Source organism: Protopterus annectens, chromosome 7.part0 (genome assembly GCF_019279795.1).
Source record: "Protopterus annectens isolate FY-2018-M chromosome 7.part0, PAN1.0, whole genome shotgun sequence".
Lineage (NCBI taxonomy): Eukaryota > Metazoa > Chordata > Ceratodontiformes > Protopteridae > Protopterus > Protopterus annectens.
This window is the reverse complement of record NC_056739.1, coordinates 290896258-290912964: the sequence shown is the minus strand read 5'-3', so window position 1 is coordinate 290912964 and position 16707 is coordinate 290896258. Positions and strand designations below refer to the sequence as shown.

Sequence of the window (16707 nt, the reverse complement as noted above, 5' to 3'; positions counted from 1 at the left end):
GTGTCTTCAATTGAGTATATTTTTTTATTTTCCTTTTGAAGTGAACTTGAAAAAGCTCCTTACTATGGAAGAAGTCACTTATTCAGCACAAAGCAGTAACCAGTTTTGAATTGTGTTGTGGCTTGACCTAATTCACATCATAGTGTAGCAAAAAAGCAATTCCATGGTGTCAAAGTAAAGAAGTGAATGCATTGAACAGAAAGAAAAATAAATACCTTACTTTAAGTTTTATCTAATATGTGTACAGATTAATTCAGTTACTGCTTTGCAGCAGGACATATTTAGGATAGTGAGATGAAACCGTTTTAACTAGAAATTATTTAAAACTGTCATATACACATTGCACATAATGGATAATATTGTACATAGGACTGCTGGATACTGTTTTGTTGAACCTGAAACATAAATCTGCATTTTTTTTATTGTACATCACTGTCCAGAAACAGAGTACTTGTTTGCCCAATGAAGTCTGCACCGGTCCTGTTAACGTTATCTGACTCAAAGCATGTGGTATTACCTGTAGATGATGATTCAGACTTGAATGTAGTGGCATCTTTCGACAGACGTGGCGAGTACACTTACACAGGAAATGCCAAGGGAAAGGTAAGAGACTTTAAAGAGTGCTCAAACACAAAGGTGCTTTGGGTGTCTTTTATCTAAGCCTTTTTTGACTGAAATGCATCTCATTCTGGTCTGTTATCTTTTATCCTTCACTGCAGGCTATTCATGATAGTTTGTATGGATCAACTTTCTTTCTTTTGATCACATTTCCCAGACATGACTCTCCACTGTGTACAACAGGTTGTAGTGCCATAGGAGCCCTAAGAGTACATGTCTTCTTACAGAAGTTCTTAACTGTTGTTTCTCCTTTATTCTGCCTAGCAGCCCAGCCTGGGTTTAGCTGTCACTTTTGTTGCACATTTCACCCACAAAAAAAGTTATTACTGTCTTTCCATCCCATGCTTTTTCTTGTTTTCAGCATTGCAGAGGTGAGCAGCAGCTGCAGTAATCAGCTAAGGATGGATTCTGATTTTGGTGATAATCTTCCTTCTTTGCTTTTGGGTGACTGCTAGCTGTGCACTGCAATGCATTTGATTCTTTAGGTTTTCATATTCTTTTAGACTAAGTGGGCAAACTCAGTTATATGCTGTATCATTTGATGTTTGCAGTGATTTTTCATTAAAACTGCCACTTAATTCTGCTCAGTGTAGCCACATCATTTTTATTTCCCAGGAGAAGATGCTAATTTAGTAAGAAGGCATTTTATTTCCTAGCATTTACTTTTGAGATATTGTTTTCGGGTAAGTAATGGTTTTAACACTCAGCAGTTGAAGTCCTCTTTTCCCATCTCCTTTTTCAGTTCCTTGTTTTTGCAAGTATGGAATTCCCCTCTTCAGTTGTTACATGAGCATGTGAATGAGGCCTTTTGCTTTGCCACAGTTGGAATTCCATTGTGCCGTGTAATTTTGACTCAAGTATTTGCTTATTTTTTCTTTGTGTAATAGTGGTTATTTGTTAATAGTTATTTGTTCATTATATCTGTTGCAATATGTTTTCCTTGAGGGATACTCTGTTCCTACTCCGCATGATATTATACATAAAAGTAGTAGTTGATGTGTGGTTACACACATTTGCCTAAAACACAAGTGTTCAAATCAGGAAGAGGTTAGCATACCTGCTCCTTTGCTTCTCTCCTCTTTTTGGCAACCTTGAAATGACAAATACTTTTTGTGGTTGTGGGGAAGCATTTGCTGTATCTCCCCTGTGTTTGGTAACCATGGAGGTAATTCTGCTGTAGTAAATTGAGGGTTTATAGCCCCCCCCCAAAAAAAAAAAAACAACATTTTGGACAAATGTTCATTTTCAGTTTTGTGAACATTCTGTGCATTTAGTGAATAATACTTGGATTTGCACCAGACTCATTCATTCATTCATTTAATCATTCAAAAATGTGCTCCCCCATAAAGTAAGTGTTTTACAGTGAAACAGTCATACTGTAGTACTCCATAAGCATAAAATTAGCATTTGATAATGCTCTTCAGCTAACATATGTTGCATATAAAAACAAAACCCTGAAGATGTGCTACAAAAAAGATGAGTAAATAGAGGAAGTTACTCTTTTTAACGTTAAGTACATATAAGAGCTTCTGATCCATTGGTGTGAAGAATTGCAGAAAAATAATTCTACAGAATATTTAAATCTGCAGTTTGAACTCCAAATCCTGGAATCCTTTAGTAATTTCTCACTGCTTGGACATAGACATTTAGCATGAAGGATGGAAGAGCTGCCAGATGGGCAGACATAGGTGGTCTATAAAAAGACCTTAAAGAAAATGTATTACTGACATGAAGTCATTGCATCTCAAGAAGCACAAGACGATCTGTATCAAATTTGGTTATAGTTCATTTGTGTGGTGGCATAATTGCATACAGCGGAAAGTTGTTGGTGCCAAGTTTGTAGGGGATAAGTTTCATGGAAATTTTCATTTTAACTTGACAACGTAATTGCTCACTCTTGTATGTAAGGTTGTTTAATTGGTAGTGTGATAGTGTGAAAATTCTTTTGTTACAGTGAGTGAAATGCAGAAATCCATTAAAGGGTATATGTTTGTAGTTGTCGAAGAGATACCTTAGAATTAAGTAACCAAAGTTTGAACTTCCTGTTTCCATTATGTAAATTGGTTGGGGGACAGGAAACTGCAGTCCTGTCCGTAACTGCAGGTGAAGTTTGTCAGTACTGGTTTATGTTATCCAGCAATTGAAGATTCGTCTCCAGATTTGCAACAACAAAAAATGAGAGCCAACACTGGTGATGTGTAGATAAGCTTTGGCTATGGTTCAGGTGACCAAAGTTCGATTAGAGGACCATGCTTTTGACACTGCTGGTAGTGGAGGCTGGGTCTGCACATTTTGGTGGAAGGGTGGGTTGTGGAACAGGCACATCTGCAGAGGTTCCCTTGCAAGAGGGGCAGGGATGCAAGTACATGATAAGACCTAGAGGCAGATAGGTTCATAGGTAGATACTAGGCTGTCTACCCTAGGGCATTTATAAGCCTAGCCAGAGTGTGTCGCTTTCGCTGTCCCATTGATTAATTAACTGATCCTCTGTCAAGCAGAGCCAATGAAGTGATCCCAGGGGTGTATTTTCTGTTACCCATGTTACCCAGATGTTAGACTCACCAAACTGCAGATGAGTGACACCTTTCATAGTGGGTGGACAGGAGTGTGCACCCACATAAGAAGGCATTGTGAGCTTCCCTGGTGGCGTGAGTCTTCAGTCCCCATGTCCTAAGGGTGACATTTGACCTTCACAGACCGTCATTGTGAGAATGTTATATAGGGCAGTAAACACCCTCATGACTGTCTGAAAGAATGTGTCAACCAAAGAGCTCTTTCCTTGAACCCAAGTGATAGCCCTGGGGAAGAGTTTGAATGAGTGTGCTTGATGGTCTGCAAGCATGGGGACAAAAACTCGTAAAAAAGGAAACTCTAGCTGTCTAATGTCAAACAGATTTGCTATTAAGTCTTGACAGGTCCCGCAGGGCTGGGTTTCAGCTTTTGATTTCATAGATTTACACTGGGATTTACTTGGATGCCTCTCTCTGGTGACAGTAAAGTGTTGCAAGGTACAGTTGAATGCTGTGTACAGAAGTGAGGGTGCAAGTAGAAATTTTTCTGCACTAGCTTCTTCCTTTTGGGACAGCTCTAGATCAAATTCTAGGTGGCATCTGTTTGTTAAAAGTGAGATATCTAAATGTGTAGTTCCTACATGTGAAAGTGTGACATTTCAACATCCTGAGGATGTTCTTTTTCTAGGAAAATGTTAGCATTTTGGTAAATCTTCCATTAGACATGAGACCTACATTAGAGTTTCTGACATGCTAAAGCAAGAGTGAATTCTTATATCAGAGAAGTGTGATTTACTACAGATAAGCCATCTAATGTTTAATGAAAATGATCACAAGATGGCAGGTTGTCCTGTACAGATGTCATTGCGATAGGGTGTGGAAAATGTGTAACATATGCTGCTAGTGCACAAAGGATCAACACTTGAGAATATTTGTTTAGAAGTCTTTCCAGGTTATACATCTCTAGCCTTTTTCATGCTGTCTGATAAATGCTTTGGGATCTTTTGATGTGACATAGATGAATGCTCGTAGTGGAAGGGCATTATTAATGTAGTCAGTGGATTGCTAGTTGCTGTTTTACTTGGGAGTGCATTTTGGCTGTTATAGTGCGTGTGTGGAGCAGTTTACTATCAAAATGTAGAATGGCACTTATGTGAAACTGGGATGGTCGAATGCATCTTTTCCAGTTTCCTTAATGCCGTTCTGAAAAATGTTCGAATACACATTAGCGAATAGTAGTGTACATTCGCTAATGTGCATATGATGTTCTGATAACAGATCGCACTATAGTGGGGCTCGTGAAATTTACCCTTTTCCTCACTGTAGTGTGATCTTGGAGTTGGAATATATAATATGCAGGGGGTGTCCCCTGCAAAACCATAAAAACTTGTGCTTCAGAGATACAGTTCTAATGGTACCTTCACCACAACAGCCTTGAGGGGCTGATGTCACCTCCTGGTATTTCAAATTATTTTGAATGCCAACTTCGAGGTAATCATGTTCGAGATTCTTTACAAGAAACATTACCAAATTCGACAATATTATTCAACTACACCACATAAATAGAAATGTTTGTGACTTTCCATATTTTGATAATAAACAGTATGAAACTGCTATGCATCACTTAGTAGAAGGCTGTATTCATGCAGCAAGATAGGGCTCAGCAGTTGCTGCAGCTGTGTACCATACTAAGGGTGGAATCAGACTGAAGCTTTTGTACATTCTGCTGGCTCAGTGGTTTGTGAATGTGACAGCCGTATGGAAAAATAAATATCATTGAATCCTAATTATTTGAGCATGGGTTGCTGAAAGCCACTTTCAGCTTACCAGACTTTGCCCTTCCCTACATGACTATGGTTTACCTGTCTTCAGCAAAATACTGTGTTGTAGGTTCCTTCAAAATGAATTTCATGAAATAGTACTCTGTATTTGGAATTAATTGATTTTGCAATGTGTTGGTAGAATACTCAATGTTTTTGTTTTTGACTGCACTGAAGCTGCTCAAGATTTACTTTAGTGGTTGGGTGCTGGAGGGGCTGGATGAGGTGAAGTGAGAAACTGATACTTTACTGTCTGACAGAGTTTAAGTAGTGCATGGGAGTTTCATTCTCTGTCTGCTATGGTCAGGTACCAACTAATTGCTTATCGCATTTCATTGTGGGGCATGAACAAGTCTTTGTCTTTTTGCTTAGGGTAGTCACAGTTCAGTGGTAAGTGTAATTAAACATAATGCTTGACTTTGAGGGTTGGATGCCCATTTCATCAGTGATGCATATACAGAACATATTTACAAAAATGTCTAACTTTCATTTTCTTTTATTTTGCAGGCAAGTAGGCTGATTAGCAATTTAAGGAATTGCTGTCTCCAGTGACTCAGTTCATATTAGATTGTTATGACCTTCTCTGGAAAGGACAAGCTGGAAACCTTTGACTACTTTGTGCAGTTAGGTGTTGTGTCAGTAAGCTGCTCTGAAAAATACCCGTTTTGAACAGTGTCATAAGACTTGGTATAGTGCTCAACGCTGAGAACAGACATATTGAAAAACACTTGGTAGAAAAAAAGTCTGCGCACCAAAACCCACACACTCATTGCAAATACATGCACATGCACAAATGCATGCAGTTGATCGCCATGTATTCAGACCAGAACACGCAAGCGCATATTTTGCATATGGGAACCCACACACACCACTGTCAGTTTCCCAAAAAGCTAATATAACCAATTCTGAGACTGCTTGTGTCAGAATTGTAAAAACACCCATCTCATAGCAAACACACACACAAATCTTGATCACCCATTTACTCAGAAGTGCCCGCACACTACCAGACGCCACCAATCACAAGCACCCTGCTTCTGTGCAAATGTGAATGCACATGGACACACTACCGACACCTGACTGCACACATTATAAGGACTTCCAGCACAGCACACTTAAACTACCCTTCCTTACAAGCACTGGCCTCAATCTACAAGCATGTTTGTAGCAGTCTGTACCATATATACAGCAGACCAGACCTGATTACTCAAGCACTTAACTGCAAGCACACATTGCAAACCCATGTCATTTCTCTCCTTTTGCTCCCCCCCACACACACAGCCCATTCATATAGCACCCATTTGACTACAACTCCTCGTACACATGGAGGTCAACTTTCACACCCAGACTCACTTCACAAATGCTAACAACGTCACATACATATAAACACCTAAAATCTGTTTTGTATGGTAACAGAATATTTATTGTACAGAACAAATTCCACTTCTCTGCAAGTATCCATGTTTATTCACACACTGTTGATGAATATTGTATATTTACTTAGTGTACATATTTGTCAAGAGTGTGCTTTTGATGAGTTGACTTTGATCAGCTGGGAATCGCCCATTAGAGATTTGACATGGCGGACCACATGTGTAGGAAGGACAAGATGAAATTACTTATTTTTTCCATTCATTGTTCTTACTGCTTCAGTGGGATCATTGGTGCACACACTGTCTGACAAGAAGAAAGCAAAAAAAGGCAGATCCTTATTTGAGAGTTCTCACCAGCTAAGACTGTAAGGTTGACCACTCCTTCCCACACAGATGCATCTCCACTGATGCTAGCTCCTCCAGGCCACAGGGTCGCTTCTCCCAGATTTCTCTATCTTTGCTTAAGTTGTCTTCACCAAGACTATCCCCTCTGTGATGTCAGGATTCTTCTGTTACCAGTATGGATTCTTCTGCTCATTGCAGAACAGTTAGTTTCTCTTTGGAAAAAGAGTTGTTTAAACTGAGTGCTTCCAGACCTCCTCCTGTTGCTTCAGTATGATCTCCTAGGTCTCTCAGGAGCCCTACTCATCTAGGTCAAGAGCATATGCTGTCTGCCTTTATCAAGACCCAAAAGTGGTATGGCATCATATCAGCCTTGACGGTTTGATTGCAGGGCTAAGGTTTGACTCCGGCTTCACCATTTACCTTTCCTTCTCTGGACCGTGTTTTATCATTGGCATTGTTTGGATCAGCTCCAGCTGTAGCACCAACCTCCTTGATGTGGATTGATCTGACTTCTCAGAAACCAACTGTTTCAACACCAATAGCGGTGATGCTGATCCTTTTGGTGCTGACAGTCTCTCAGTCCTTGGGGTCAGTATCAAGCCTTTGGCCCTTAGATTGTTGGCACCAGTTCCACAAGACTACTTTCAGTGTTGGAGTGTACAGCATTTGACAGTTTGGGACCGAAGGATTATGACTTGGTTTTCGCCCTGGAGGTTTTGGCACTCTTGATACCATGCATTTTTGCTATTGGCACGGATTCCAGTGGACTGGACCTGAATATTTTATCTGAGTACGTATTGTAGAAGGGAGCTATCCCTAATTCTTGTTTGTCTATAGCTGCATTTGCACCCATTCTGTCCCAGGACATCAGCGAGTCTGGACACTTGAGCAGGACATTACATATGCTCCCCCAGAACAAGAAGATGCTTAGGCTGGTACTGGACTAATCCGTGGTTTCCTGTGCTTTAGGCAGTACTGATGAGGCATGGGAGCCCTAGTCCTTCTGGATGTTGAAGTACAAGAGGAAGCACACAGACTTCCCTTTGGAGTCCCCCACCATGGATACAGATTTTGATGTTTAGAGGTTTCTCCCATAACCCCTCTGGAAGATCCATCCTTCCTGTTTAATATACCAAAGTCATTTCAGTTTCTAATACCATGATAGGAGTGGATCCCATTCTTAAATCAAAGTAAGATTAAAGTTCATGAAGTTGTTATTGTTTCAGTCTTTGATCTTAGCCAGAAGTGTTCTCAGCAGCATGTGGAGTTTGCCCAGAACTGACTTCTCCTGCATTTCATATGGAGTTACAAGTATTAATAGCATATCTAAATAAGACTGTAAATTCATTTTTGAGACCCATTATGCTACTGCTGGAGCTATCTAGGTATCCTTCTTCCACATTGCCCTCCTTTTTGCCTGCATATCAAGGTATTTTATGACTTTGCACCTCTCTGTATGTAAGACACTATAATTACTGGGTGTAGCAGTGTCACTGATCAATGCTACTTTTGTCTTCTTTTCATGGACTACTAGACGTGGTTTTTTTCCATCTATTTTTTGAGCTTTTGTTAATAGGTAATCCCATATGATATAAACTTTATCATTCTCTATAATGCTGCGTTGTTCATGTTTCGAATGATTCTCCACTACTTCAGTATTGTAATATTTGCAAAATCCCCCATGTAACAGTTGTGGCACATTATTATGCCTTTTGGTATACAAGCCATCTGCCATTAGTGTGTCACACCCAACAACAGAACCTGCAATAGTCTCTTTATCCCACATATTCGTGGACTTTGTAAACCAGCATGTATGTTTATAGGTTCATAGGTAGGTACTATCCTCGGATGCTAATATAACCTTTCATCTTTTGGTTTAAATTCACCTCTCCTTAATCATTTCTGTGTTGGATATTGATCGACATAAGGTTGTTCCAGGAGTTTTCTGTTCTTGCAAGTGTATATATTCCTTTTCCACATTTCTTGTCATCTTATCTGATCCTTCTCCTTATATTCTTTCTTTTGTTTTTTTTTTTTTTGTTTGTTTTTTTGGCACATTCGGTTACTGCCTGATTTTTATCTACTTGTGGTTTAGTTTCCATTCCTGCTTGCCTCTGATATGCCTATGCTAAACTAAGCAGGGAGGTCATTTTAGATTTGTTCTCTTCATTTTTCAAAACTTTCACTGTGATTGGATCTGGTGAGGTCAGCAGATATGTATGCAGTCCTACGATTGCAAATCAGTACATGCAGTTAATTTTGAGGAGGCTGATACTTCCTTCAGTAACAAGGAATATAAAATCTTGGTGTACACTGATTTTCATTTTTCATTTGATAAGCGAGAAGTATAGGTTCATAGGTTCATAGATTAGTACTAGGCTAACTGCTCTTGCGAGCCATTTTAAGCCTAGCCAATTATCCCCTGTGAGATTCAAACCGTGTACCTGGTGTTTGTAAGGCAAACACCTTAACCATTAGGCCACCCTCCCAACCTTTTTCTTGTTTTCTTGTCCAGCTGATGAAATACCTTTTGGGGCCAGTCAATCACCCTCAAAACTGAAGATCCTTCCTTTTTTTTAATTTCTCCAAGTCTTTAGAGTTTCTAATACCATGATGACAATGGACCCCACTTCTAAGTCGAAGTATGATTAAAGTTATTGAAATTAGTGTTTTATTCTTTGATGTTATCCGAAAGTGCTCTTCGCAGCACCCGCAGTGTGCCCAGTAATGACGACTCCTGCCATTCTTATAGGGTTATATGTTTTGGTAATGCATCTAAGTACAACTGTAAATTCTTTTTTTATAAGCCTTATTACTCCTTCTGCTATTGTAATTGGCTGGGTTATCCTCCTTCCACATTGCCCTTGTTTCTGCCAGCAAATACTGGTATTTTATGATTGTCTCTCTCTCTCTGTACACAAGACACTAAAGCCTCTGGGTATAGCAATTTCAGTGATCAATGCTACTGTTGATAATGGGTAATTCCCATGTGATATACACTTCATCATTTTCTATAATGTTTTGTGGCTCATGTTTCCAGTGTTTCAGCTACTACAATTTATGTTTGCACAAGCCCCAATGCAACAGTCTTGCCACATTATTATGCTTTTCAGTATACAGTTCTTCTGCCATTAGTATATCACAACCAGCAACAAGATGTGTGACTGTTTCCAGTTCTCTTTTACAAATCCGATATTAGTCTGTTTTCCCCACATGTTCAATAGACTTAGTGGACTACATACATGTTGGTTTACGATCTTATCTTGAGTAGCCAATATTAACCTTTTGTCTTTTGGTTTAAATTGACCTCTCCTTAACCATTTCTGAGTTCGATCCTGATAAACATAAGATTGTTCCAAGAGTTTTCGCTACTTACAAATGTATGTAGGTGCTCTACATTTCTTTACTTCTCATCTGATCCTTCACCTCATATTCTTTCTTTTGTTTTTTGGCACATTTCATTTACTGCCTGAGTTTTATCTACTTCTGGTTTGATTTCCATTCTTGCTTGATGCCAATATGCTTCTGCTAAACTAAGCAGGGAAGTCATCCTAGACTTTTTCTCCTCGTGTTTTATAACTTTCACATTGTTTGGGTCTTGTGAGGTCAGCAGGTATGTATGCACTCTTACAATTGCAGATCTATATACATGTAATCAATTTCAAGGACGCTCATACCTCCTTCTGACCATGAAATGTATAGTCTTGGTACGCACTGATTTTTATAAATCATTTGATGAGCATGAAGCATCCTTCTTGTTTTCCTGTCCAACCTATCCAACATGTTTTGGGGCTAGTCAGTCACTCCAAAAATGTATTTGGGGACAGGAAGAGCAAATTGGTTTATAGACTGGACTTTGTTCCTAGATGTCGACTCTGTTTTCAGTATCATGTCTTCTAAAATATTCCCTACTAGGTTTTATTCGCATTTGTTCGTATTTTATTATTGATCCTTCATCAGTTCTCAAATATTTATACACTCCCTCTTGTTCAAGTTCTTTATATCACATTCCTGTCCCAAACTGATGATGTGAAGTTGTTCTTTCTCGCCGTTCATTCTTACTGTTGGGTTCGGAGCCGGCACTGCAAAAGCTCGAGGTCATCAACCAGCTTGAGGCCAGCTCTCTATCCCATGATGCACCCTGGTCTTCCCTCAGATCTCTTTTGCCGCTGCAACTTGATTGCACGTTCACCAGCTCTGGCTGATGAATAACTTTCTTTAATTCTATTTTTTTCTGCTAAATAAGTGCTTATAATAGTTTAGCCTGTTAGTTAGTTATTTAGGTAGTTAGTTTAAAGCATAGATATTAACAATTAGTTACTTCTATAGTTAAATTAGTAGACATTAGTGGTCGTGTTATTAGGCCTTTCTTCTCCCTATCTCTAGCATTTATATTGTGCGTGCGCGTATCTTAAATTAGAGCCCTTCTTTTTTACAGGGCAGATAGTTTAACGTTAGCTTAAATTGATACCGATAGTTAAATTTTCTTAGAGCCTTTTTTTTTTTTTTTTAACAAGCTTTTAGTAGTTGCTTCAGTGTTGATATTTAGAGTTAGAGCCCTTTTATTTACAGGACAATAGTTGCTTGTGAAGTGTTAGTATTTTTGTACTTCTGAATATACTTGCTGTCTTTTTTCAACAGTTATATATTTCTTGAGTGTATTTGTCTCTGATACTATGCCTCATCAGGAAAAGGAAAAATCCAAGTCTGGATTCAAAAAATGCCCAAGATGTGGGCAAAAGATGTCTATCACTGATGGATGTACTGAATGTGTCTATTATTTGGGTGATGTGCACCTGCAGGAAAGCTGTGTTATATGCCACTCGTTTAGCTCCAGAGTGTTGCATGAAAGGAAAAGAAAACTCATGGATAAGGGTCTTTTAAAATCCTCCTTCCAAGAGTTGCTGGATAAGTCTGACCAGCACTCCAAGAAGCCTATGGAACTGACAAAGAGTCCATCGACTACAAAATCAGCATCCAGTAAAGCTTCGACATCTGCTCTACAGCCTACGGAACCAACTGTCTTTGTGGTTAGGAGCCGGTCCCCGACCTTGGAGCCAATATCTCCTACATTTAAATCTCCCATTTTACAATCGGTGGCTTCGTCACATTCTTCACGGGCCTCAAGTAGACTGTCTGATTTGGATGTGAATTGCGTGGTGAAGATGCTTTTAAAAAACAAGTAATCTCCGTTGTATCCCTGAAGTCTCAAAACAACCCACTAAAGTGTAGTGGGTCTAAAAACAAAACAGTGTAAAAAACTTCTCTGTGTGGAAGATTTTCAGTCCATATATTTCAAGTTAATCAATGTATATAATCAGATCAGACAATAGTAGTAGAAGTAGTGAACATAAACTCGTCAAGTCAAAAAGTAATAATAGAAAATATATAATTCTACAGCATTACTAAGTATTCAAAAGTAATCCAAGCAAGGCAGGTCGTCTGTTTCCAGTCAAAAATCCTTTATTAAGTACACAGACAAGTACTTAATAAAGGATTTTTGACTGGAAACAGACTACCTGGATTACTTAGTAATGCTGTAGATATATTTTCTATTATTACGACTTGATAAGTTCTACTTCTACTACTATTGTCTGATCTGATTATATACAGTGATTAACTAGAAATATATGGACTGAAAATCTTCCACACAGAGAAGTTTCTTACACTGTTTTGTGAAGATGCTTTTACAGATACCGGCGCTGGTAAAAATTTTATCAGCACCTTCCCGGGGTCTTCGGAGCTGACTTTAGTTCACCCAACATCTTCTATTCCTCCTCCGGTCTGCATGGAAGTGTCGGAGCCGTAGTGCGTGGAACTGATGATTGTGGGATCTTTGGGACCGACACCAATTCTAGGCTTATCGGCCCCTACTGTCCTGATGTCTTCGGCGCCGACCGACGGATCTCAGAGCCGACACTCGCTGGTTGGCTCCGGGGAGGATAGTAGAACCGACTTGTTGGTGCAGACTTTACCTCTCGGGGCTTTGGCTCGAGTGAGTTCGGCCCCGACCTCTGGCTCGGAGCCCTCCGTACCGGCGCAGACAGTTTCCATCAAATCCTCAGATCCAGGGGATTTGTCTTGTCGGGACCGAGGGGCCTTCAAGGCTATTAGTAGGGCTTGGTCCACACCGACGTCCACTCCATCAGTCCCGGAAGCTCCCTCCTTGAAAGCAGCGGTGTCTTCCTCTACATCATATGCTCCTTTGAAGCGTAGAGATCCTGAGCCTCAGGAAGCCCCATTAGGTGAGCCATGTTCTTCCGAGATCTCTCCAGAATCTCCCACTGAATTGGTGCCTAGGAAGAGACTTTGCAAGAGAAAGCATCTGGACTTCCCACAGGAGTCCGTCCCTTCAGATACTGACTTGGATGAGTCAGAAGGGTCCCTCACAGAAGATATCTCTTTTGCAGATATCTTAGAAATTCTTAAACAGAGGGGTGGCTGGAAATCCCTTAACCCTACTGATGATGAGCCAGTTCTCCTGAAGTCTTTTGGGTCTCAACCCTCCACCTCTTGGGTGTCTCCACCCTTCGATGAGTTGCTTGAATTACTCACTCGAATGGCATGGGAGTCCCCAGACACCACAGAGCCTATACCCAGGAGGCCTAATAAATTTATAACTTGCCCCCAAGATAGAACTCGTCACACTAAGTGAGTGACTGTTGATGCTATGATGATGACGGCGGCCACCAAAAAGGAATTATCAGAGTCTTCTTCATCTGTTCATCCCCTAATAGAGAGTCCAGGATTATGGACAGGTATGGGAAGTGTATGTTTAGTTCAGCGGCCTTTGTCCTTCGATTGCTAAACTATCTTACACATTTCACTAGATTACAAAGGGATCTCCTGAAGGAGCTGGGAAACACCCTGCAGGTTTCAGTAGCTGTAGAGGTTTTGGACGAGGTAACTTCCCAGCTTTCCACTCTTAATTCAATTGTGAACTTGTCCATGCGTCTGTTATCATATGCAGTTGATGGAACGAGCAGAGCAGCAGGTACAGGAATTGCTCTCAGGAGACATTCCTGGATGCGTTTATGTTCCTTTGCAGAACCCTTTAAGTCTTCTTTCATGAACGCCCTCTTTGACGGTTTGTCCCTTTTCGGTCCAAAGGTAATGTAAACAGTTACCAGGAGTGAAAAAGACAGAAAGACCTTGTTTGCCATTGGAGTACATTTTTCTACCCCAAATAGACCTTACTCCATAGAGAGGGGGGGGGGTGGTGGAAAGATATGGTTCTGTAAATCTCAAGGATCTTTCCAGGACACTCATGGTGAAACCTCCTCTAGAGGCAGAGGAGGGGGTAATAATGGAAAACAGCGCCCACGTGGCAGAGGGGGTCCGCAGAACCAGGGCGACAGAGACCAGTTATTTGGCAAGCCGTATCAGCGCTTCTGAAAGGAGGCCCGACTGTTCATCTCTGGAGGCAGTCGGTGGATACCTTTCTTTGTACCTGGATGCCAGGCTAAAAATAAACGACAGCTGAGTACAAAGCATAATATCCAGAGGATACACAATTCCCTTTGCCACTCCTCCCCCCTCTAATGAAAAAAATCCCAGATGTTCCACCCAGTCACAGGGAACAAGCAGCCTTAGAGGTCCAAAGGTTGCTGGTGAAAAGTTATCCAGGCAGTTCCAGCAGACCAGAGAAGATCCAGAACTTATTCAAGGTTCTTTTTGGTTCCAAAGAAAACAGGGGACTGGAGACCTATCCTGGACCTCAGCAGACTAAACAAGTCAGTAAAAAAGAAAAAGTTCCATAAGGTCACGCTTCAGTCAATACTCCCATTTCTGGGGAAAGATAATTGGATGTGCACTTTAAATCTTTAGGATGTGTACTACCACATAAAGATGGACAGGCCATCCAGGGATCATATACACTTCCGGCTGGGAGCCAGCCATTATCAATTTCGCGCTGTGCCCTTTAGTCTCACTACAGCCCCCAGTGTGTTCACCTAATGTATGGCAGTGGTCACGGCTCACCTGAGATGTTTGGGATTCCAAGTGTTTCCATATCTAGATGACTGGCTCCTCACTGCCACCACCAAGTATCAACTCATTCAGGCGATGGACACAACCTTAAATCTCTGCAATCAATTGGGGATTACCATCAACTCAGAAAAATCTGCCTTATCACCATTGCAACAGACCATTTTTATAGGAGCAGAACTAAACACAGTTGCAATGACGTTGTCTGCCTCCAGAAAGAGTTTGTCACTTATGAAAATAAATATTAGACTTGCTTCCAAGGACAAAAGCCCCAGTCTCAATGGTACTCAAATTGCTAGGATCAATGGCGGCAGCGATCATAGCTATTCCCCTCTCTTTAATACACATGCGATTTCTACAGTGGCTCCTGTTCTCTCAGTAGTCCTTTCAGGAACTCCCAATGTCGCACCAAATCATCATAACGAATATGTGCAAGAAGGTCCTTCAGTGATGGCTGACATCTTAACAGGTAACTCGGGCCGTCCATTTGTTCTGCCCAATCCCGTATTCATGGTGACCATGGACGCTTCCTTGATAGGGTGGGGGGCATTATCAGGGAAGAACAGCCCAAGGCACATGGAAGAAACACAAAGCTCATCTGCATATAAATGTTCTGGAGATGAGAGCGGTACTTCTTACATTGCAGTCCTTTCAAGACTGTCTACCTCCGGGAACAATTGCAGTTCAGACAGACATGTCAATGGTCTGGTACTTAAACAAGGAGGAACCAAATCTTATCCCCTGTGTCGAGAGGCCTTGAGAGTATGGCAGTGGGCAAATTCCACCCAGCACTTTCTGATAATGCATATCCCGGGAAGGTCCAGTGTGATAGCAAACAAGCTAAGCAGGTCAATTCTTTTGCCTCATGAGTGGTCCCTAAAGAAACAAGTAGCAGAACGGATATTCCGCAGGTGGGGCCAGCCTTGCTGTGATCTCTTTGCTACCGCAACAAACACGAAATGCAGCAGCTACTTTGCCCTGATCCCCCCGCCGGGGGATACCCCAAGGGATGCATTGGTGCACAATTGGCCCCTGGGTCTCCTTTATGTATTTCCCCCCTTCCCTCTGAAACCCAAAGTATTGCAGAAAGCAAAGTCTCTGGGAAGGACCATAATCTTAGTAGCCCCTTACTGGCTTCTGCAAATTTGGTTTTCCTTCCTTCAGTCTCATCTTTTGGAAGAACGCTGGATCCTGGGCCCAGTTCCGGATCTGCTGACCCATTGATCGGGGGCTGTTCATCCTTCTCTTTATTCCCTCAAACTGACAGCTTGGCTGCTCCAATTCCAACAATAGCCAGGATTTACAACCTCTCAGCGGAAGCCCAACATATTATAACCTTCTCTCATAAATCATCTACCAGAAATGTATATCTTAGCAAATGGAACAGATTTTCTCTGTGGGCATCACAGGATGATGTTGATCCCTACCTAGCTCCAATCCCATCTGTACTGGAATTTTTTTACTAAACATTTCAACAAAGGAGCTGCTGCAGCTACCATTAGAGTTCATTTAGCAGCAATCTCAAACTTTCATCTTGGCTTCCAAGGTTCTAATGTCATGTCACATCGACTCTCTGAAGCCTTTCTTAAGGGTACCATTCATTTGAGATCACCAACCAGAACTCCAGCCATGCCATGGAATCTAAATTTTGTTCTCTCCCAAATTATATTACCTCCTTTTGAACTAGCTTCAGCCTGTCATTTGAAATTTCTCTCATGGAAGACTATATTTTTGATAGCTATTACTTCTGCTCGGAGGATTTCTGAGTTTACAGGCCTTGACCATCAAACCTCTGTATCTGATTTTCCATAATGACAAAGTTTCACTCAGAACTAATCCATCCTTCTTACCAAAAGTTTGTTCAGAGACAAATCTTAACCAATCTATTGAATTGCCCATTTTCTTTTCTAAATACAAAAATAGGATGGAACACATGCGGCACAAACTTGATGTTCATAGACCACTCTGATTTTATTTAGATAGAACGAAACAATTCTGAACAGTGGATCAGCTCTGTTTTTTTTTTTCAAGAGTCAAAAAAAGGTGCCCCAGTGACAA

At 40.9% G+C, this 16707-nt stretch overlaps 1 protein-coding gene across 1 annotated transcript in view; it reads left to right on the top strand.

The window, feature by feature from the left end:
* The window catches only part of RBBP5 (RB binding protein 5, histone lysine methyltransferase complex subunit), a gene marked incomplete in the record, with an annotated part of 565698 nt that overhangs the window by 124206 nt on the left and 424785 nt on the right, over positions 1-16707 (top strand). Inside the window, 1 exon segment of the mRNA XM_044076800.1 lies at positions 441-603. Coding sequence (XP_043932735.1) covers positions 441-603 — 163 coding nt within the window.